General features: G+C 44.1%; 1 protein-coding gene across 1 annotated transcript in view; it reads right to left on the bottom strand.

Annotated features, from left to right (window-relative positions):
* KCNU1 (potassium calcium-activated channel subfamily U member 1) overlaps positions 1-24,030 on the bottom strand; it is a 54,928-nt gene that overhangs the window by 8,419 nt on the left and 22,479 nt on the right. Inside the window, 11 exon segments of the mRNA XM_026042475.1 lie at positions 1,319-1,490; positions 1,891-2,115; positions 4,546-4,645; positions 15,340-15,439; positions 18,028-18,128; positions 18,257-18,346; positions 19,617-19,685; positions 19,802-19,914; positions 21,844-21,999; positions 22,548-22,617; positions 23,457-23,539. Coding sequence (XP_025898260.1) covers positions 1,319-1,490; positions 1,891-2,115; positions 4,546-4,645; positions 15,340-15,439; positions 18,028-18,128; positions 18,257-18,346; positions 19,617-19,685; positions 19,802-19,914; positions 21,844-21,999; positions 22,548-22,617; positions 23,457-23,539 — 1,279 coding nt within the window.

Here is a 24,030-nt window from a genome sequence, read left to right as displayed (position 1 = left end):
ACCACTGCTGTTATTTATCACTCGTGTTTCCTCCCACTAACGCTGGCAAATCTCAAGACTCGGTCCTGGAGGATCTTTTGCAGGTGGGGCAGCCCTGGTCTTGCCACTGAATCAGCAGGACAGCCTGCAATGGGAATCCCAGCCCGGGATTCTGGCCCTATCGTTATAAATAATTACAGCAGCAAAGAAGAACACGGGCTGGGGATTTTAACAACACTCCTAATGAACCTACAAGAAAAGAGTGCTAATTTTTACATAGAGGGTGAATCACTAACAGATTTAATAGCTAGTCTGGGGAAGAAGTGTAGCTGGTTTCTTAGTCTTATTCCATAAATATATCTTTATTTATTGATAATATCCTGTAAGTGAATGCTGCTTTTTTGTCTGCAGAAATCACTACAAATCTGTGGAATGGCCTTTGTTTAGTAGCCAAAGATTTATTAGACTGCAACTGTAGTCAGTTTATGGAGCAACAACTCACAAACATCTGAGATAGGCAATAGGTACTGTATAAATATGTAAAGTGCAACACCTAAAATAGTAAAATCAGGGTGGCACAAGCAGCACAGCGTTTTGTCAAGCATAGGAAAGCAACACTATCAAAGTAAATGGCAACAGAATCTATCCCCTTCAATTTCAATCAATCCTTCAGAAATAACTGACCATGATAATAGCTAATAACGATAAGAATAATCTGCATAGTGCTACACTGCAAATTTTAATTTGCCTGGTTTTACAACAGGCTTGGGAGATAAAATATTATTATGGGGTTGCACAATGAGGTGCAGGGGGTGGGTGCAGCTGTGTGTTTGGACTGCTTCCGATACACACACATACAGTGACAGCGGCAGAACTACAGAGACTGTCTACCTAGAGCTAAATGCATTACTTAGAAAGCAATATATTCAAGTCACCATTACCTCTTACTCAAATAACCCTTATAAGTCACATCTGTTCTGACTGTATATATTGTATATTGATATTATTTTGTCAGGATATTATTAAAAAATCCAGTCTCTACCCCACTCCAATCCTTCCCTTGGCACAACTGCTGTTTTAAAAGTCTAGAATGATAATAAAATGTAGGGAAAACACTTAGCACAGTCATCCATTCCCCTTCAGTTAATTAATACTTGCACTTTCTCAAGAGGAGGACAAGTCGTAGCTCTTTTGCCAAATTAGGGAAGGAAGAGACACAATAAATATTATACTGGGCTCAAGCTGGTTTTGCTCTCCTTGCATCTCTGTGCTGCAGGCTCTGTCTGGGAGCGTTTCTACCAGCCGAGCGCGTTCCCAAGGAGAAGGGCATCGCTCGTACCTAGCGAGCTGGGCTTGCTCTGCATGGAGCGCACGTTCAGCGTAGCCAGGATGCTCTCGGTGTCCACCAGGGACGGGCTGCTGGACGCGGCGCTGTTGGCCGACAGGATGGCACAGGCGGCGCAGTGCTGGACGCGGACTGCCCGCAGGTCCGGGCAGGACAGAGCACTCCCCTGAGGAGCACAGAAGAAACAGCAGTGAGCGGAGAGCTGGGAAGCTCCAAAGCACCCCCAAAATCTGAGCGACTTTGGCCAGAGAAGAATATTCACAGGTCTAGAATTTATCTTCACTTTGCTGGCTACTTCCCCCTCTCCAATTAGGATCCGCTTCCCAGGACTTCTCTAGGAAAGCAAAGCGCACTGAGACTCTCTCGGATGCAAATAAATATTTGAAAAATGAAACTTTTTCAACATCATCTTGGCTTCTGGTTCAAGCACAGGGCAACAGATAACTGGGGTTATTTTGAATTGTTCTATTATCATGCAAAAGAGACTGAACTTTTAAGGTGTATTTAGCATGGTGCATGAAAGTATGAGAAGAAGTTGAGAGAATATTCAAAAAACAAATTCTTACCGAGAATAACCACAGCTTTGGGAAATTCTGGATAAATTTCCATTCCCTTTGCAGATACTCCAAAGGCCCAAGAAATACAATGTCTTTTAGCTCACGGTAAACGAAGTTACTAGCCCGCAAGGGCATCACGAAGTCCTGCAGCCCAATTAGCGGCGAGTTCGCATCGCCAAACACACAAACCAAAATGTGATCCTGCAGGTTATGTAGTGCCTCGTCCTTGCAAGTCTAAACGTAAAACAGAATTCTGCTAAACCAGCTGCAAAGTATAGTTTAGATTTTTTTCTCTAAAAAAGACTTACTCTTTCTTAGCTGTGTAACATCTTTAGGGAGAAGAGGACTATATATAGAATGAAATATTTCCGCTTAAGTATTTGGACTTAAAGCTTATCCTGCAAAAGTGGAAATTTCATAAATGTTGACATAAAGCTCCCAAATTATAAACCCAGGCCAAGATGCTAGTTTGATGCCAGGAGCAGAACAACTGCTTTGGCCAAGTGTTTTTTTATTATTATTATTTCTTTCCCTGTCTAATTGATCATATTTCTCAAACGTAATCTGGGAAAATTGAGCCTTGGGGGCGAGCATGGCTTAATGCTGCTCAGGATGGGGAGGTAGCACGAGCTGCAAGCTGCAAGCAGGGCAGCCCTGTCCCTGTCACCGTCCCCTTCCCGAGCTAGGATTGGCAGCCCTGGCAACACACGCTCGCTGGCAGGATTCTCCTCCAAGGGAAACAAGGGACTTTGTCGGGGGAAGTTTCCTGATGAGAGATTAGAATCATAACCAAATTAAATGATTGTCTCTAACTAATTAGATTAGATTAAATTGAATAATGAAAGCTTTAGCTGTATTTAATGTAACATGCCTAAAGTCCAACGATTAGTCTGCTGAATGAAGCTAAACAATTAAAAACACTATTTATTTTATAGCTTATTTTATAGGAACAATTGGAAAAACTATTACTGCTGGAACCTGCAGAGGAAATATGCAATTACAAGAGCAACAGGGGCAGCGAGAATAGGGAACGAGCACAAAAGTGAAGGGGACAGGGAGCCGTTTTGAGGACACTATTGAGGGACTTGCACCTTCCTTCCAACCCTGGTCATATCTAGCCAATTTTATTACTTGTTAGTGAGGCCAAGGAAGAAGCACTACGTGAAATCTCAAACGTTTATGCAGCATTAGATGAAGGATAACATTTCTGCAAAACATTTAAATGATTTAAGGATGTAAGCTCTATGTACATTCAAAGAGGATCATACTTTCAGATAAGCTTAGTTCTATACGGACATCAAGAGGGAGTTTTTAAGGTGTATGCATTTAAGTTTCCTCTCTTTCCAAATAGGATAAAATACTAAGGTTTCAGAAAGACCCCACAGGGGTATACATGTACTTCTAGGCACCTGAGCAACTTCAAAAGAAAAGTTCTTAAAAGCCTGGAGCACATCGTGGGACTCTGTCCAATGCCCAGTTCACTCTTGAATATGAATCTTACCCGGAAGCCCTTGAGTACCTGCCTGTCCCAGAAAGCTGCATGTAAAGGAAGGTACTACATGAACATGCCCTGCAATAATTACTACACTCACATTTCCTTTGTGGACATTTTTAATCTTCAAAAGGAGACCCTTGCACAGCCTAGCTTAGCTGCACAAAAACACCCAGTAGGGTACAAAAGTGGCACATGGGGAATTGGGACACGCTAGCTGTTGCAAGCTTTTGCCTCATGTAAGCGGGTCTGTATTCTCTGAGCTGAGCTTCCAGTTCTATTGGGATATTTGCCCATTTGTAACAACTAATCCTATTTTGGAGGTTGCTGGGCAATAGGGTCCTTTTATTTGCTTGGAAGGAAGCTGCAGCATTTCAAGCAGCATGAATTCCAGCCTGCTACAAGTCTCCCAGCTGGCAGAACAGCTTGAACATTCTGTATTTTTGATGAAATCTTTGATCACCTCATTGCAAGATTTGGTTGCCTACTCTCAGCTCTCTGGCAGCTCTGAGTACAACCTGCCACTTCTAGATGGGATTTGTTCTTTTAAGGATTAAACACTTACATTAAAGAAATAAACCAAACAGTCTTAAAGCTATTCAGATCAATAATGTCAGTGACACAAAGGTCCACCAACACATTACAAAACTGAAAAGCATAATAGGTGTCAATCAGTCCCTCCTTTGTTCATCTGCTGAGACCCTCTTCTGAGGTAGGACTCCCACCCTGCTTTAGATGGGCATGGAAGGCATTACTGATCCCCTGTTACCTTGGAGATCTTTCTCTGTTCCCAGGTTACCACCTAAATTACAAAGGAATGTGGCTTTGGAATGAGCCTTCAGCTCCCATTACTGTGACAGTCTCTGGGTGACCCTGGTCAAGATACTTCATCTGCAACTCACTCCTGCAAAGGAGGTAATGGCCCTCAGTCTGTCTTTTCCAGGTCTTCTCATGGTTTGTCTCTTAACCTTACATATGAGGCTGAAGGTAGACAAGGTCTAAGGTACCACTGTTATGGAAACAACATTAACTTAGGAAGAGCTTGGAAACAACATTAACTTAGGAAGAGCTGTGCCCTCCACACACATCAATGCTGTGGAGACCCAGCTTATTCCTTGGAGAACAAGGAGGAAGCCAAGGGAGGGCCCCAAGGCCAAACCCACCACGCCTACCAGGAGCGCATCCTGCAGTGGAACAGAGTCACACCAGTGGAACCTTCCTGTTGAGTCCAGGGTGACTGGGTTGGTCTCCTCTCCTTGGACATCCGAATCCCTAAGGAGACAGAACAAATGGTTACCCAGAGAACAACCTCTAATCAGTGGCAACTATAGTTTGCAATCTCTTCATCTGCTGCTAAGAAGTCCTCTTGATTTACCTCGTAGCTTCCACATCCCACAGTGGCAAAGAAAACTCACTTTTCCATGAATTGCAGTGCTGTGACAATATGGGGCAAAAAGTGTTGTGTGGTGGAGCAATTCCTCTGTCAATATGTCAGTTACACTGGATAAACACAGTAAAAGATATACTGCAAAGAGTTCTACAGTGTAGATATGCATTAGAGCAATGATTATATAAACATGGTCTTGATTAAAAGAAGTCAGCAGGCATTTTCCCCACGTCTTCAGAGACTTTAAATGAGACCCATATTGCAGGATATTCTCCGAGGCAGATTTCAGATATGCAGCTGTGTCTGTGAGCATTGTGCTGGTCCAGAAGAAGCAACAAGACCACGTGAAACAAGAGCTACTCAATTAGAAGCTCCTCTGAACACTGTTTAAGAGGGCTATGCAGCCAAAAACAACAGCTTATGAAAGAGCTGGTGTCTGCTCAGGACCCAAGCATGAGCAGAAAGACTTCAAGCCTGTTAAAAAAACCACCTGCTCAACAGCATCTCTAGCAGCACTGGTTGCAGAATCAACCTTGGACAGTTGAGGCAGGAGTGAAACTTATTTGAAGGCTCTGTGGCTGTAACAGCAATAACTGTTACCCAGAATTACAGAACACATGGACACAACAGCACCGGTGGAGCTGCACCACTAGAGACGTGCATGTTCCTGCCTTCATTTTTCTCATCCCATTTGTTCTTACCTTGCCTGTGCAGTAGCAAGTGAGATGAGATTAAAGGAGAGGAGAGGGGGACGGTGTCATTCACTATGGTACCTACGAGGCGGATCTGGATGGTGCCCAGTACAGACTGCCCTATGCAGCTAACCTGAGAATTTGCCTGTTTGTCTTCCTGGCGCGTGCGTTGACGGGAGAAGTTTGTGGTTTGTGTAAAATTCCATGGTACTACAGCAATGCGGTTAACTCATACCCAGGATAATTCATTAAAAGCCATAGACTTTGCAGGAACTGCAGCAGAGATGCAGAATCTTTTCCTCTCTACATTAGATCTCATCAAAGAGCAGGCCAAAACTTTCTTGCAGTTCCTGCTAGCTCCCCAGGCCTTTAACTGAGTGGGTAATAACAAATCCCAGGACTGCAGATACTAGAATAGGTTACCTTGTTCACCTATTCCTAAAACCAGCACAAAATATAAAAGCCACAAAGGGTCTATTAATGGTACCGAGAAAAACTGTAATGACTGGCTCTTGCCAAGCTTGCTCACAAGCCTCCTCTGCAATATGCTCATGGCATGTGCTGTGTTTGACTGCAGCCCAACCCCAGGAACGGGGCTCTCCAGCACTGCAGTGCCTCCTGTCTCCATCCAACCCACACTGCTGCTGCAGCATCGGAAATAAAGGGCTTGTCTTCAGTGCATCGAGTCCCGTGTGATCCTCAAGGAGGGCAAATACCAGCCAGTCCGAAGGAAGATGCAAGAGGTGCCTGATGGAAAGCGCAGGGAAATCTCCCTTTCAACAAATGAGGCACCAAAGAGCGAGGACTGTGTCTGCACACCCCGTGGCTCCTCCTCTGTGCTCTTTGCTCACAAGCAACGGACAGCATCGATTTCCACAGCCGATGGCATGGCACATGGAGCATTTCTGCTGACCAGCCGGGAACTACCCCCCCTTCAGCTAAACAAAGGCCCTCTTGTCTCTCCGAGGAGTGGCAGGCAGAAGCTTCAAGGCGGCTCTCCTCAACTTAATAAACCTGGAAGGGACGGGGAGCGTTTCAAACGCCGTAGCGCCGCCACAGCCCTGTGCCAAGCACATGCACTTGTATCCATTAGCCATAGTTGTTCCCCTCCTCGGTAATGAATGTCTTGGCCAGTGATTAAATGGTATTTTGGCAAGTTGGAGACTATCTTCTCACAAGCTTTCTTTACTTAAATCAGCTCTACCAATCAATCAGTGTATATATCTCTATCATAATAAAGCCATCATCTATATACACAACCTGTCAGAAATGACATCTCTTCATTCTAATATTATGGGAAATATATATGCCTTGGAGGAAACACCTGTTGGATCCCTCAAGTAGGAGAGGAAAAAGACAGCAGGAAACCCACTCCATCACAAAGGCATCCACCTTGCCAAAGCAGCACATTCTGATTTAGCAAAGCCTTCTTTAGCTAAGGGTTCCTTCTGCCATATGCTCGGAAAATTGCATGATCCTCACAGAAACCTGATTCTCTTAAGAGATCAGTAAATCATCCAGCCCTGGATGCTGAGGATCTTGTGGACGCGGGGCCTGGCACTCTCAGTCACAGCTCGGACGGAGCTCAGGTCGTTCCCCGGGGCCGTCTGCAGGGTTTCGAGGTCCCCAGTTAGTGCCCAGCCACCCAGCTCAGATCCTGTGCGACTGGGTTTGCAGAGCGCTGCCACCCGCGTGGTCCCAAACGTCTTCCTATCACATTCTCATCCAACATCCTCATTGCGGATTTCATGCTGGACATACCATCAAAAAAGCACAGAATCATGGCATCAGAGCCATGCAAGCGGAGCTGGCTTTTTCTAAAGCGCTCAGTATTTGCAGCTCTGGCGTTTCTGAGCCCAGTGTACTAGAGTCAAAAATGGGGAACTATCACCACCCAGTGAGATGCTCCATGAACCCAGGTAACAGCAGCTTCATCTGCACTAGAAGATGGTCGGACACATCCAAGATCTTTCAAACTTAACTTGAGGACTAACGTAAGTGATGAACAGCTGTCTGGAACCTTATAGGGCAGGGAGAGAAGGTCCTTTTACCAAACCCTCAGCTGCCCACAACTTCCCAACGACAGGGTAGTGACGTTCCTCCCAATGCTTTGGGAAAGCAGCTCTTCTGAAGCCCCTGCCTACAGCCTTGAGCTCTCCCACCAGAGATGTCTGATGCCATGGGCCCACACTGGGCTCTGGGCTCGCTCACATTCCATGCTCCAGGCAAACCCTGCCGAGAATATTAGTCTCCTAAATCTTGCACAGGGAGACGAAGAGACGCAGCGACCCACGCAAGCACCTCGGGACCAGCCCGGCCTGCCCCCTTGGCCCACAGCAATCCCCTCCACAGAAAATCCTGTGAGCAGCTACAGCCGAGGACTCCAGAGGAAATGGCACCCGAAGCGGCACTCCCAGCAGCCCTGTCTGGGAGGCCCCAGCCCATGGGCACCGCGGCCCCGACGTCACCGTGCCATCCTAGGAATGATTTAACGCTTGGCACGTGGGCTCTTCAGCTCGCGTCCCGCTCGGGAAGCGTAGGAGTGGTTTCTGAATTGCTCCCAGATCCGCACATCTGTTGTCTCCTTGAGAGAGGAGCGGGGTTTCGCAGGCGGCAGGGACACGGCCAGCGCTGCGAGGCTGCTGCAGGGCCGGGCCTGCCTCAGCCCGGCCTCTTCCTCAGCACGGGCTGGAGCGCTCTAAGCAAGAGGCATCAAAGCACCCTGTTACGTCACGTGCAACTGCGGGGCTTAATTAATTGACTCGGAGGTACTTTGCATCATTGCAAAACGCTATAATTTAGAGTATTCCATCCAATAATTAACAAATACATCAGGCAACAAGTAAAGCCAATCTTAAAAATGAATAGATTTTTTTTTTAATTACATCCACTGAGCCAAACCTGCCCCGAAGCGACACAGACGTAATCCTGGTGAAGTCAGAGTGGCAGCAGAGGGCTCACTGCAACAAAAACAATCAGTAGTTGTCATTTACCTTGCAGCAATACTTACGATCTCCCCCTAAATTCAGGGCCTCCTGCTTTGCGTAGAACTGTAAAAATGAATAAAAAGTATGAACCAAGAAACGGAGGCTGGAGAGAGACGTGCAGGCACCATGACACGCAAAACGGGCACAGAGGCACAGGTTGGAGTCCAGGACTTTCTAGCAGCAAGAACACGTTAGGTGCGCGGACGATGCATCAGAAACCAGAAGCTCTGCTCCTCAGCCGCCCTGTGTTTCCTCAAGCAGGCACCTCCCTCAGCTAATGCCCTGCTATATAAGGGCACGGTGTCCAGGCAAAGACAGAAACCAGGTGTAAGATCTTCAGCACTGTCACAAATTAACAGAGCCCGACTGTCACGGGGAAGCTGGATACTCCTGCTGGCAGCTCTCCTGTATCAGATCTGGGAGCCACTACTCCTGCCAGAAAACCACAGCTTCTTATTCACAGCCCTGGCTGTGACATCTTTGGTATGGTGCCTTGTCTCCCTGTCCAAGGTCACTGGAGGGCCAGATAAACCCTCCTTCCCTCTGCACACACAGGGTTTTGTCCTGGCGTTGCAGGTTGTGCTGGGGACAGGCTGGATTCACGAAGCTGCAGCCCGATCCTGCTGCCCACACGACCGAGAGCTGCTTGCTTTGATTCCACAAAGGCTGCTCGCAGAGGAAGACAGCAGACAGCTTGAGCAAGGGTGGCAAAACTCAGCTCCTAATTATTAGATTAAAACCTGAAAACTGCTGTCATGCACAAAGGGACAGAGTGGAATTTGGCAGACGGGAAGGAAAAAACAAATCTTATCATAATGACAAATAATCTCTGAAGACAACCTTGTCATTTTTTGAGAGCATCTCGACAGTTCCCTCTCTTTAATATTTTTGGTCACTGCTTATCAAAATTTGCACGGCTAGTTAGTGGGCTAATTTAATTAGAAGCAGCATTTAGGAACAGCCGAGAGGGGATCTGCAGAGGGCACCAGAATCTGCTCTTGAATTATGAAATTGCACACACGCACACATCTGGAAGCCGTCACGGGACAGATCGCTGTCTTGTAAATGCGTGTTGAGTGTTACAATGTTTTACTAAGCACTCCCAATCTGTCAAGGTTTACAGGAGAGTAGAGACTGGGAACATTTGGGATCATTTGTGGCTTAGAGCTATTAGCTACTTCCACCCACTTATTGTGACGTTATTAATAGCCAAATAACCTAAGGAACAGAGCGTGGCTTGGTCGAGATCTTAAATAACAGGAACCATGGCCCATGGTTCAAGAAGAAGTGCTGGAAGGGCCTTACCTCAACAGAGCTTTTGGCTCCATGTTACCCCATTGCGTATTGCTCAATTCAGATTCCTGGCCAGTCATTAAACACACTTTTTTTTTCATATATATATATATATATATATATATATATATATATATATATGGGTCATTACAATGTAATGGGTCATTACAATGTGATTTACGATATCGGTGTAATTGTCAGAATTACTGTGGGTAATTAAAATCTGCAAAGCAAGCTGCCAGAGGCTTCAGTCACTCTCTGCACTCTCATTAAAAATCAAGAGCTGACCGAATTAAAGACCAGTTTGCACAAGTTCACAGGGAAAGCTAATTACGAAACGTATCCTTATGCACTCAGAACTCACACAATCAGTCATGCAAATTCTTTAGGTGATTATACTATTGTACAGCATGGAACAGGATTAGTAGGTACAGGTGGGCGCAGCACCAGGTACAATGTACAGTACAACTGTACATTGCACGGTGTGAACCCCCCAAAATGCTTACAGGAGATGAGGGATATGGGATGAGGGTCTGTTGCAAAGCAAGGGGTATTTTTACATGATATACAGAAAGACACTGAAAAGAGGTAGAAGCTACCAAAGATAAGGAGCTCTGACCCTAATTGCAAGCCCGACCAAAAGAAAAAAAAGTCCTATGAGTAAAAGGAAAGGGAGTTTGAGAGAGAAGTTGGAATAAACTTTGGATTGCTTGTTACAGACATCAAAAATGCTGGCTAGTTAAATACCAGGGAGTTTAAGTGCCTAAGTACAGTATGTGTGAATACAAACTGAAGTTAACAAAAATACTCTATTTAAAGGCAATAGTTGAGACTTTTTCATACCTGGTGCTTTGAACATTTTGCTCTGCAGAAGGAAACGAGGGGAAGCAGAGGCTCCCTGGCAAGACTCGACAGAAACTCCATCCAGAAGACGAAAGAGACCCCTTGGAGACAGCGGGGGCTATCTTGACCGTGATGGGCCAAGAATTTTACCCTTCCAATCCAGTGTCCTGCGTTGTCTTCGGAACCAAAGCACAAAGAGAGTAAGGGAGTGGATGTGGGAGACACAGGGCAGGAGAACCCGTCACCTTGCTGCCAGGAAAGAGGCCGGGTTGCCCTGCAGAGGGTCTGCACAAGGTGAGCCTGGGCAGATTTGGCACCGTGCAAGGTGTCTGCCAGGGGGACCGTGTGTCAAGCAAAACACACTGAAGTTTCTGATCCTTGCACTGCTCCTTGAGCCTTTCTGGCTGCGTTTCAGTGAGGATCAAAAAGACCCAACTGTTCCGTGCGCAAGATTCAGCCCCCACGTGTTGACGGGACAATTTATTAGGATGGCTTAAAGGCTCTTTTATACAAGGAGGAGTCATGTTCCCAAAGTCATGCTGATTTATTTTCTGTGTACCTGTGCAAGACTCTGCGGGATGGAGCTTTGGAGAGAGAAGGTATGGGGAGGAATGTGCACGGATGGATGGCTCCCATTGGAATTTTCTAACACAGATAAATCTAATTAACTGCATGTGTATTTACCAGCTCATGATATCTAACTATCAATCCATCTCATCTGCCACCATGACTCTGACAAGGACTTCTCAAAAATACACAAGCGAGAAATATGGGGCTCCCTAACACAACCCAAAGCGGAACACGAGAGGGTGTCTCATGTCCCTAGGGGAGCTCCCGGCCACATCCAAAACACCCATCTGCTTCCTTGGCCTCCCCAGCTCCAGCTGCCCTTGGGAGAATCTCAAATTCCAGTACTCCTCCCCTGAAGCTTCTGAGGTACCTCGAGGTAGCCACATTTTCCCGTTTCTACAAACCCTCTGAGGTTTGGCTGTCACCCAAAACACCCTCCCTGCCTCTCCCCGCTTCGAGCAATAAAAGCAGGACCGAAGGAACATGAAACTCGTCTAACTTGGGAGGTTTTCACTTGGCCAACAGAGCCAGCTACGTTTTCCACAGAGCCCCCGCCCCGTGAGGATCAGGTAGTGATCAAAAGCACAATGTGGCTGCTGACAAAAGGGATCCTGCTCGCGGGAACAACACTTCCTCCACCTCTATCTATCTTCCTTTTCTTGAGAACACAGTTTTACACTTGTCCTTCATACAAATAACCCGAGGGTGGGAATTATTCAGAAGGCTCGTGTTTGACACCCCATCTGTTCATTTCTGACAGCGATATATAATGTAAGGCTATAAAAACTTGAAAAATAATGCAACATAAAAAGGGATTGACTCGGCTCCAAGAGGCCATAAACGGTAACAAATACCATTGTATGATTTATTTCATGCTGTAATCTTTACAGTAAGTCATCTTTCAGACATTTCCTTGTGACAGGTTTTAATAATATTAATGCCCAGAGCAATCCAAATCATCGCCAATAGACATATTTATCAAGCTGCCAATCCAAGTAAATGAAATTCTATAAGCAATAATGTAACATGTTTAAAGGAAGCTAATAAAACAAGTCAGGAGAGAAATATTACTGCAAAGTATTCTCGCTCTAATCCAGCCCTGGATTTTATACAGCCAAAATGCAAATCTTTCTTTCCATGATTTATTGCTCCAAAAATACCAATGACCTTTTCGGGAGCTCTTGCACAGCCCTTCTCACACATTTATAGAGATCGAGCTGCATTCTGCCAGATTAGCCGCTCGGCAGCGGTCGGCATTACTGCTTTGTTTCACCCTACCTTTGGATTGGGAAGTGATGGGTTGCATCAAAGAGGGAGATTTTAAGTCTTGAAGATTTATTAAGGACTGACAAGCCTCAACACAGGCTTGGCAACTCGGCAGGTATTTACGAGCAATTATCCAGGCACTAGATAAGTTTAAATTAAGGGGGAGCTAAAACTTAGTTCTTTAACCTGGTTTCCCCTTTCATCTAATTCAGCTTTTATTAATCCTGTGCTTGGCTGAAGTGACTCTTACTCAGAACAAAAGGGAAGGAGCCGCGGCAGTGCTGGGTACACACGGAGCCTGCTCACACACATTCTTTTGTGCCTCACTAGGAACTTAGCAGGAATGAAAAACAAGAGTCAACAATTCAGCAAAACACACACCATTAAATTTGTCATGCCTTAGGCAAGAATGTGTGGAGAAACCATGACTAGTAAAGCAAGTGTATCCATGCAGGGGCTCAGAAGTGCTTGAGGAATCCTAACAGGTTTTTATGCATTCACTTCTGGCTCAGCTTTATAGGCCTTGTTTGTTTAGTTGCTTTTTGGTTTTGTTTTTAATGATGCTAATTAAGTTCTTTCCCTGGATCTAGGATCTGTTGCTGTAGGAAAAAAAAAGGGAGGAATGAGTCAAGCGTGTGCACTACAACACAAGACATTTTTCATTAAAATATTCTAGGACACCAGGAAGATGAACGAGACCTGAACCAAGTGTGTGTGTGTTGAGTCTTGTAACAGGTCTGGCCCAATTTGATCCCAATAGGCATTACTAGATTTTCACCAATTACATTTTTTCATCGACCATTCAATGTGCAAAACTGTCCTCAAAGCCTTAGATGTAAATTTCTGTTAAAAAGGGGGTATTTACAAACACAGTATTTAGCCGGTTCAACTTGCAGATGAACACAAGCATTTTCAATGACATCCGTAAGGTGGGAGGTGAGGCTACCCAAGTCGGGCTGATGCTAGACACAGAGGAAGAAACCCACCTTGTCTAGACTTTGGGAATGAATCCCATGTTGAAATGGCAGCTCTCCCTGGTTAAGATCACATTTTGCCCCCTCAAATTAGACACTAAAGATATCTGGACTTGGAGCTCCCCTCTGGCTGCTCTCCTAAGCTTTGGAATTCAGAAAGTCAGTGTTGGCTTTTCTGTTAGCTCAACAACCCAGGTAGAAAACTTCAGCTTTAGTCTGAAATGAAGCAATTGGATCCAATTCTAGTTTTGGTTTAAGTGGTAAAATAAAAGAATATAAAATTAGAATGCTCTAAGCTGCTTATGAAGAGTCACCCTTTAAATGGGCATATTTAGCACAATGCAGGTTTGCTCCTTGATTTCAGATAGTTCATTCCACCCTCTTGTCCTTCCTTTTGCCTTTCCACCCTTCATCTGCCCTTTCTATTTAGGCCAGGAGCTTTTTAAGACAGAACTGCCGTTTACTATGTGCACACCCAGCACTCAGCCCAAGGGGGCCCCAGTTCCAGAAGAAGTCTCAGGACGCTGCTATGATACAGATAATAAATACAGCAACTACTAACAACACTACCAAAAAACTCTTTCCCCAACGAAGTGGGGGCAGACCAGTCCCCGGTGGCATTTAAAATTAAACACCAGAAAGCAAACCTGCTAGAATACAGCACCTTGATGATAGGGCAGGGAAGGGAACACTTATTTATCTGGTATTTGGCCACATCTTTAGGGGATTTCAGATCATCTCCTAGGAATATTTTTGTACTTTGCTAAGCAGCAGCAGAGATCTCAGGGAAAATAAATAAATAAGAAATATGTAATCCCCAAGGTGTAATCCCAGAGTATGGAAACTCACTTCTCTTAAATACCTCCCTCTGGCATAATTGACTTTTCATGCGTATGTTAATAATGATATTTCAGCAGGTTGTGCAGATTTTTTTTTTCTTCCCCCTTTGGTAAATTATGTTACTGGGTATGAGGAGGGGGGAGGGCCACATTATAAATCTAATTATGCTTTCTCTTATATTTAACAAGTCAGCACAATCTAACAGTACACACATATGTATTTACCATGCCGGCCAAGTGTTTTCAGCTGACCTAATTGGCTGTAGGGCAGCAGCATCAGGCAACATTTTATTGCCCAATACGCAGTATGGGCTGGGGACAGCTGCTAAGACGCAAAGCTCTCCAGAGGAGATCTCAGACTCCGTGCCGCGTTGACATTTGCCTTTGCTGCCGAAGCACAAAGCAGGGTTGGGGAGGGATGCAGGCTTTATTTATTAAGCATCTTGAGCTCTACGGTGCCTGTAAATTGCGTGCAAATAGAAATGAGGTGAGAAACGCAAGCCTGTGCATCCCCCCTCGCCACGAGGCCCCTGTCTTCTCCCGACAAACTCCAGCAGAGCAATTTGCCAACGGGTCCTGCCACCCTCTCTGGTGGGTGCTTGGGAGAGGCGAACAGCTTGCGGCTCGTGACAGCGCAGCCTCAGGCTGTGCCACCCTCCTTATGCCGAGCGGAGCAGCTCAGGCAAGGAGGAGGCCCCCGGGAAGCCAAGGGGACAGCGCCAAAGCGGCAGGCACTGCAGAGGGCAGGTCACTGGGAAGGGCCGGCTGCCCCGGCTGCTGCCTCCTCAGCAATGCTGGCGGCAGGAAGGCAGCCTGGGGAGGCCTCCCCCAGCAGGGCTAGAGCTCAATGCTGGGGGGACCCCTCCTGGCCCCGCTTTGGCTTTAGAGCAAGCTTGGGGTATCCTCCACGTTGTTTCCGTGAGCACACACATGAGGTGCCTGAGTGAGGTGCCAGTTTCAACACTTGCTGGTCACATTCCTAGGACACCGGCTGCGCGGCAGCCACCAGCACTAACAATATCGGAACAGGGGGCCGGGCACATCGTGCCATTCCCACCATCCACACACAAACTCCAGCACATCCTGCTCAGCAAACACATCTCCACATTTCTTACCCATCGATGAAGCTCAGAGATGGTAGAATCCCATAGGACCTTGACCTTACAGGTTCTACATCTGAAATATGCAGCGAATCCCGATAGGATTTCAGTCTCTCTGAAACAAAGGCAATAAAACCAAGATTTGGCTTCCTTTTGTATAGCCCTCAGTTGCACTTAAGACTGTGCCTACAAACAGCTACTACACGTTGGAGGATTCCGAGACCTTCAAAAAGGCTAGACAAAGAAGCCCCGAGTAGCTAATTACCCACACAACTGCCCAGAAACACAGCACAGCATTATAAAATAATAATTCTAATCATTTTAATAAAATAATAATTGCCAGTTTTCTTAGGAAAGGGAGAACCCAGGGCTGGTACAAGGGAGACCAAGCTACAGGGGGGTCCTGAGGCTGTTCTGAAAATCAGATGAAGGGTGTGATGGTGCTGTAGGGAAAAAGGGGTGCCCTAAGTGCACAGAAAACATCACCTTCCATCCAAGAAATAAGTTAGAGAGTAGAGAGAGTTGCATCCACAGAGTCTGCGTCTTCTTAATTATCATAAGACTTGCAATTGTTTATGTCTCTCTTCCCATAGCATCTCTGTGAGTCAAACTTCTATTAGCTTCCTTGCTTCCCCACCAGGAAACCAAAATTCGGATGGGCTAAGTGGCCTAAAGTCCCAGCTTGTGTTTGAGGAATCAGATCAAGAAAATGAGCCCAAGTTTTCCAAATCCTCGAGTAGCACTTTAACAGGTGGAAGGTCTTTACATTGACATTTGATCTGGTCCTTTCTGGGCCAAATGCTGGGGTCATGGGCCATTAAGCTCAGCTTTAGAACACCAGGTAGTGAACTAAGATGTGCAGGAGCAACTCTGGAGATTAAGAGCTCCAGAGCCTACCTGCAGGCTCCTGCAGCAGGGTCAGGATACCCCACACTATTTATCCTACTCCTCTCCCTCATCTCTAGATTTTTTGCTAACCTGCATTTCTCTGTGTCAACATTTGAAAAAGGTGCAGCAAAGCTCTGTGTCACACACATCTTACAAACCAATATACCTGGTAGCCACTCTGCAGAACAGCTGGTGCAGGACTACAGTTTGGTACATATCTTTATTAATATACATTTATATTTAAATGTCTTCCTATCCTTTAAAGTTATCTAGGACACAGGGACAAAATCAATCAGGTAGAGAGCTCCTGCAGTGCCAATGGTTTTCTGTGTGTTTGGCATCTTTTTATTAAGATGCCGCTGTAGTTTATGGAAATCTCTTTTCTGGAGGTAGCTGATCATAATTGTATATATGTTAAGCATGCAGGAGGCTCCAGCTTCCCTTTTGCTGTGACATTACTACACAGAGTCCTCCAGGTGTCAGCAGTTTGTGCTCATTCACTCAGCCTGCTGTGAATGAGCTTTAGCTCAGCCATCTGCAGCACTGAGAGATTTCCTGCAATGGGCTTTGGCTGCCATCTGCTGCTAGAAAGATTTATAAGCATATGAAATATAAGCCAGCATGCACGTATATATGCACATTTAATGACAATTCCCTGTCAACTCTTTGAAAGAACTGTCTTCAAGAAGGGGAGACACTAGCAGAAAAGATCCAAAGACTCTGGAGGGAATGTGCACACGTGGGAATCGGTACATGCAAACATCACACCCTCTCTCATGCTAAGAGTAACACACAACGTTGCATCTCGAAGTTCAAAACCCCTTTCAGCACCTGGCCTGGCACACAGGACCGCAGAGCCCACGTGCCAGCCCCCAAGAGCCCCGGAGTTTCGGGGAGCACAGAGGCGTAACTGCAACCAACAGCTTCAGTCCATGGCCACTGCTAGGACATAAATCAAGTGCCACCCACTAGGCTGACTAAAAATAGATGTGGAAATGCTAATGTTATGTTATACGACACAGGTCAGGCTAGCTAACTTAACACTGTATTTTGCTTTAAATTCTTAATAAATAAACCACAGTTTCACACTGGTGCAGTTGAGACTTAGATCTAAGTGTCTGCATTTTCTATTTCCACAGAAAACCAAAGGAAAGCCCCCCAGACCTTGCAAATGGAATTTGAGGGGAAGAAGGAATAAATTGCTTCCTTTGCATTAGGTGTTATTATAGCTGGATGGAAAAGAACAGTCCAGTTAAGTTTTGCAATCCTCTGAGCAAACCCCAGTAAGTGTGGCCATACACCCTGTACAATTCAAAAACAATTTGCTGACTTCATGTTTCATATTTCTTATTCTCATGACAACAAAGGTTTAGACACCCTTCCTCAGGGATTCCCGATCAAGAACTTAGCACAAACTGGGTGTAAAATTCTGTTTTTACTCAACTGTACATTTTACTCAGATTAAATGTATTTGCATGGTTGAATATATTAATTTTAACATAAATTTGTGGTTAGAGCAGCACCCTGTACTAAATCCAGAGAAAGATTGGGAAAGGTATGTTTTATCCTACTTCCTTTTAAGCCAAGAAATTCTAGCCCTAAAAAAAAGGGCAAAGAAGCACTTAAGGTCTAAGAGTAATCCATGAGGGTTAGTAGCTTCATCAAAAAGCTCCCTAATTGTCTGGCAAGTAAATGGCTGCATTCCAACCCACACCTCTAGAAAAGCACTTACTAAACATGGAGTTAATACTGAGATTCATTGAGTCAGTTTAAAAAAAAGGAGAGAAATAGAGACTTTATAATTAAAAAAGTTACCTGAGAAAGGTCTTGGGCGAAGTCTCCCTTTACAGTGACATTTTTTAATCTGCTCTGGATTCTCTATATCACTATGACAGGCTTTACAGTAGAAATGTGCCCTAGAAAACAAAAATGGCTTAGGCAGAAATGGCTTATATTTGACTGAGCAGAGAATAACCGCATTTGTCTGCTCTTGAAAGCTTTTCTGTTCTAGACTTTTAACAATACAGGAAAAACGGAACGTTACCTTTTGACTTCTGCCACGGAATGAGCAATAAAAAAGCCCATTGTGTTTCGATGCAGCTTGATCGGCACAGGCGGATTGATCAGGATAGTGCTGTGTTAGGAAGTCACCAAAAAAGTACGTACAGTTAGTCTATCAGGTGGAATCTTTGGCTTTGATTGCATAACGTATCAGGAGGGTGTGTTCCCACCTCAAAGTCTTACATTGCTTTTGTTATAGCTTCCATGGCTTAGAAGAGACACAAGACAGGAAAATCAATGGACATGTCTTATAGATGAACTTCAGTGACAAAAGGGAATTTATTTTCCATGAAAAGGTGGTGGAAGTGTGGCAGAACAGATACTGTGACAATACCTAGGGGTCCCAGCTTCATAAGAATCTTCTATGCCAACTGCTGTGCAAAAAAAAAAATAACCCAAAGCTCCAATATAAAGTCTACCTCAAAGAGTCTGCAGCTCCCTTTTCGCTCTTGTTTTCTCTTTTCAAAGTTCCATTTTCACACAGACAACATATAAACCATTAAACAACAGGCTGAGCTGTGGCCTGGCTTTCATTAGTGCTAAGCAACTACAACATCCATTGATTTCTTTCACTGCGGAGATAACTCCACACTCCTGGAAACCGGCCCCAATGTATTCCTCACAGCAGCGTTTCCCCACATCCTTTCATTTTCCTTCCAGAATTTCTATTCTATAGTTTGCTCAAAACAGCCATTTCCTCTATACAAGTGGAAGGAGCAATAATTGCACTCAATAGTCTGCATTTTCTGGATGATTTCTCAAGCTTTTCCAAGATCTATGGTGTTCATTTATTTCTCTTTCTGAACTAGCTCCAACTTCCCCATTAGGATGTCTTGTATTTCATCATTAGAACAGACAGAGAGTGTTATCTGGCCCAGGACCAGATCAGCTTCAGAGAGAAGGAGCATGCTGCCAGCATTGACAAATTATCCCTTTATGACAATGCTTTACAGCATTTAGAAGCCTCTGTAAACTCATGCGGTTAAGAAATGAGGAGGCGTTTCCATTACCCATGGAAATAAATACGCCTGAGTTATGACAAATCAAAGCGAGAATTGCACGGGGAATGGAAGGTGAGGATGGGGTTTCATTCTCTGTCTCTTGCCTGATTATCTGTGAGAAAAGATGACAGGAAATTGTTGCATATAGCAAAATTCTCTCCTTGGCACTTCTGCAACCAGCACAGACATGCTGTTCCTGTCTCCTAAATAGCATGTATAAGGGAAGAAGAGGTGTATAAGCTTCATGCAGACTCAGGGGTAAGCTCCTTCCATCTTCTTGGAAAATTTTTAGTTTAGAATTGGTTGGCTTCTTGCTGGAAGATAAGTCTCCCAGACAATTACCTCTCTCCTTCACAGCCAAACTTGAATTCAATTCCCAACAAGATGAGGTTCAGTTTAACAAAGCACAACCTGAGGGAAGAAAGCAGGTCAGAGTCACAAGAGAGCAGCAATATCTGCACGTCTCTAACTGAAAACATGCATCTGAAGGGAAGCAACAGGAAAACATCCATGTCTGTGCTACATACCGACAAGCCTCAATAAACGTCATGCCTACAAAATCACTGGAGAGCAGGAAAGTTATCACCCTGTAGTCTCCGTCTTGCAGAAACATCTTTTCCTCCATGTGTTTTCTCTTTGTCTAGAAGAGCCAACCACAAGCATGATGTATTTGGTCATGGGGAAAGCAAGTAGCACAGGTAACCTAACACTAGGTTTGTTCATAACTTTAATGCTATATGTTATTAATACAATTAGAATTATTGAAAGTGGAAGTGAAATCAACCATATCTTGTCAGAGTCAATATCAGAATTAATGAACAAGAAATACCTATTAGGTCAGAAAAACCCTTAGCTTTTCTTTTTTAAACAATGAGCAACACCTATTGTTATGACAGAACAATAAAGTTAAGGAGAAACTTCACGAGACAGTAAAGTATTGAGTTCATTAGTTCAGGAAAAGACTCACCTTGATTTGCAATAAGATTGGTATGTCTCCCTGCTTATTTAAATAGGGCCTGATCTCGCATTAAAGTTTTGCCAGGAAGAACTACAATTATTAGAGGTGTGATATATTGCTGAACTGTGAAATCTACTATAAGCACATTTTCTTTTGCTAAACGTATGGTGTATAACTACAGAAGGGCTGCTTATGTGAGCGTAGTTTAAGCAACAAGGTGTTCTACTGCTCACAGCTCCTTGCAGTTGTGGGCTGTCACTGACTGCTTCATAGAATAAGCCATTCCTTGGCACATGAATTCCTTCCACATAAAAATTAACAGTCTGTATTAAACAAACAGTTCCTTTCCAAATAAAATTAATAAAATTTAATAGATTTTTTTAATTGGAAAAAACTCTTATGTCAAAAGTGTGTAGATATTTCATAATGTGCTTTAAAAACTGAAAGTACCAATCTGGCCAGCTTTGGCATATCTCAACAAAATATCTGGACTTCACTGAAGCAGCATGTGTCAAATAAAAAAACCCTGACACCACAGGAGCCTTAGTCCTACACACAACTTGCACATTGCTGAACTCTCTATTTACTTCACACAATATTTATTCAGTTTGCTGAAATAAATTTTACAAGTCCCTAAAGGCCAAGAGTCTAGCACAAGAAATTAAATTTGCATGAAGTATCACACATGGCCACTAGGTGATAGCAAAAGCATGCCCACAACTAGCAAAACCAAGACTTCGTCAGGCTTTTGGAGGCCCCCCAGTTATTTCTTTTTATCACATGTTCTGGTATTGACTGGGAAATTGCAGAGCAATTTCCAAGTACTGAAAAGTTAATGTGTAGCTTATGAGTTTTGTGTTGCAGTAGGTAATAATCAGGAAAGACAGGTGAAAGGAGGATAAATTTGGGTCGTCTCTCTTTCAGGGCACGACACTTGAATTGCTGTTAAAAGTCTATGTTGAGATCCTGAGCAGCACTGCAGCAATTCAGATATCTCAGACTGTTCTTGTATAGATGATCCCACAAGAACAAATCAAAGAAATGAATAAGCTTAGAAGAAAACTGAAGGGGAAAAAAACCCCACATGCTATCAACTCCATAGGGCCTGATTTGCAGGCCATTTTCTTTGGGCCAAGCAGAGGTGATCCTGCTGAAGCACCTGTAAGCAGAGATTCAAGCTCGGAATGCAATACAGGCTGAAATTAGGTGTAGGAGCAGATTGTACAGGGCACAGGGCTGCACCCAGAAATGGTTTATGGCTTCTTTCCGAGGCAAGGCAGCACTAACATCACACGACTGCTTTTAGACCTAGAACAAGTGTCACTGTGCTTCCATGTGTCACTTAAGTACAGCATGGATGCTAAAGGCCACCCTTTGCCTTGGCAGCTCTTTGTACTCTTCCTTGTAAAACACATCCTCAAAGCTGTTTCACGTCTTGTTCTAAATTCAGATATTAAAATAAAATAGTCTATTAGGCTTTCATGCTTTTTCTGCCAAGCTATAACCCAGTGTGTTTCAAGATAAGCCTGAGGTGCAGTTTCTGCTTAGAGTCAGGCAGAGATGTCAAAGATCTCCTGGCCTTTGCATCACACAGACAAGGAGAGGAGGTACCTCCGTCTTCTCTTTCCCAATGAACAAGTTAGTCAGGAGATTAGTCAAGCCGGGAACCAGGCAGCTTTGGGCTATAAAGCCCAGCTTGAGCTCAGCCAGACAGATGATGTCGTCTCCCGTCCTCCAGCCCCAGTTGGGGATGTTTTGCAGATAGACCTGTTAATCACAGAAAGTGATTACAAGTCAGCTGACCTAAGCAGGGCTACAACACTGCTACATATATTTATATATTTGCTTAGTCTCTCCTGAAATATGCTAATAGATGGCTAAACAGACTTCTGAATTAGTCATTAAACACAGATTTTACAAAAGGCCCAAAGCCAGGATACAGAGCTACATTGCTGGGTATCATTTCATAGGCGTTCTATACCAAAGCAGATAAAGGATTAAACACATTACTGAGGTATGACATGCTAGAATAACTCACAGCATGGCCCAGAGGCATCTATTTGAACCCTCCATGATGCTAGATTTAAAGTCATGAGAGGTATTTAACTGTTGAATGAGCATTTGCTGACAATTAATAAATCAAAGCAAAATGCATTTTTTTAAAGCAATGTTAAAAGATTCTACTTATGTTAGTAATTGGATGAATACAAGACACTGCATAAAGTCTTGGCCTTTTACAAAAGCAGGATTTTTGATTGCAAAAGGGCAGAGTTTCAGCCATGACAACTATCATGACAGACAGACAACAGAGCTACCTTGTTATGAGACTGAATTATTTGTAAAATCACTCTTGTGTTTGGGCAGTTATTCTTGATAGACAGCACTCTAGGGAAAAAAAGAAAAAACATACAACTTGTGCTTAATATGCTTGATTTCAGCTAAGGTCCTTCATTTTTCAAGTTTGGGTAAATTACTTCAGCAGGAAGCAACCAAAAAGTGGGAAATGGAATATAGCCCAAAGCCCTCGCTAAGCGAACTGGACACACCAAGCAAATCCAAGTCCATCAACCAGAAAGGAAGACAAAGTCTATAATCTAGTAGTACATAAGGTAGGGCACAAGGTAGAGAACTGTCCCTGTACCCCACTGAAACTCTAGAGCTGAGTATTATATTTGCTTTGCACATTCCACTCATAGGCTAAAACCTTTGTTTCTCCGCAGAGAGACATCAAGGATAAACCATTTTGGAATCTGGACTTCAGGACTGATTCTGGAGCGGGATGCTATGCCAGTTAGGTCACCAACCCCACATAATTGAGCAGTCCTAAAGGAGTTTCTATTTCAAGTCTGATCAGGATGACTACATTGTAGAGAGTAGGCACCAGAGGTGCATGGGACAGTAATGCACAGCTCTCTCCAGTATGAGAGAGAGAGACTGCTCCTCTGCTAACATAGTACTCACAACAATGAAAAGGGTAATAATACCATAATAAATAACACCATATTCTGCGGGGGACTCCAAGGCTGCACAGATGCTACCTGTCTCAATTCCTCAATGCATCTGATGGAAAAAACCCCTAGCAGCAAGCAGTCAGTTAGCTTTGTGAGTTCTCCCAATTGAGAGAACGTGACAGGACAAATATGCTGCCCTGCCAGACGTGCTCTCTGTGTCACTGCTAATATCAATCACATAGAGAACAAGAGCACTGGAGCATCTCATCCTACCTCATGATATTGGAAGTATCTTCGGTATAAGGTTGCAGAGAGTTAATATCGGCTAGAATGAGACAGGCGCTTGCAGAAGCCATCTGTATCCCAGGAAAGAAAAATTATATCAGGGTTTAATCACATAGCAAATAGAATAATCTCCCATAGTGGGCCAATTTAGTGGCATACAACCTTAGGCATGTTCATAAGTAAAGACATCAGGATCCTATTACTTTGCAGTTGTACACATGCTTGAATGTTTTAGCAATGACACAGCTTGGAGTCTTAATGTTTCAATCAACCACTACATCAAGTACATAATGCATATACCCATTTTCAAAGCGCTGAAATACAATAAATTTACAACTTTTGTGCTAAAATCTTCCTAGAAGAGGTTTACAAACTAGGCAGCAGTGTTACATTCATCCTCCTAATGTCCAGCCAAAGCACATGACGGTTCAATACTTGGCCAGCTCCATCTGTCATCCACCAGGTATTTGACCTGTGCAGTGAAGTTGTTAACATAGAAGAACAATTTATTGTATTATAGGTGTCTGGGAACTGGACGGAGATCCACTAATGCAGATCACTG

The sequence above is a fragment of the Nothoprocta perdicaria genome, unplaced genomic scaffold (genome assembly GCF_003342845.1).
Source record: "Nothoprocta perdicaria isolate Ctin4 unplaced genomic scaffold, notPer1 scaffold_103, whole genome shotgun sequence".
Classification (NCBI taxonomy): domain Eukaryota; kingdom Metazoa; phylum Chordata; class Aves; order Tinamiformes; family Tinamidae; genus Nothoprocta; species Nothoprocta perdicaria.
Note: the sequence above shows the minus strand (reverse complement) of the source record. Positions and strands in the feature narration are given on the sequence as shown.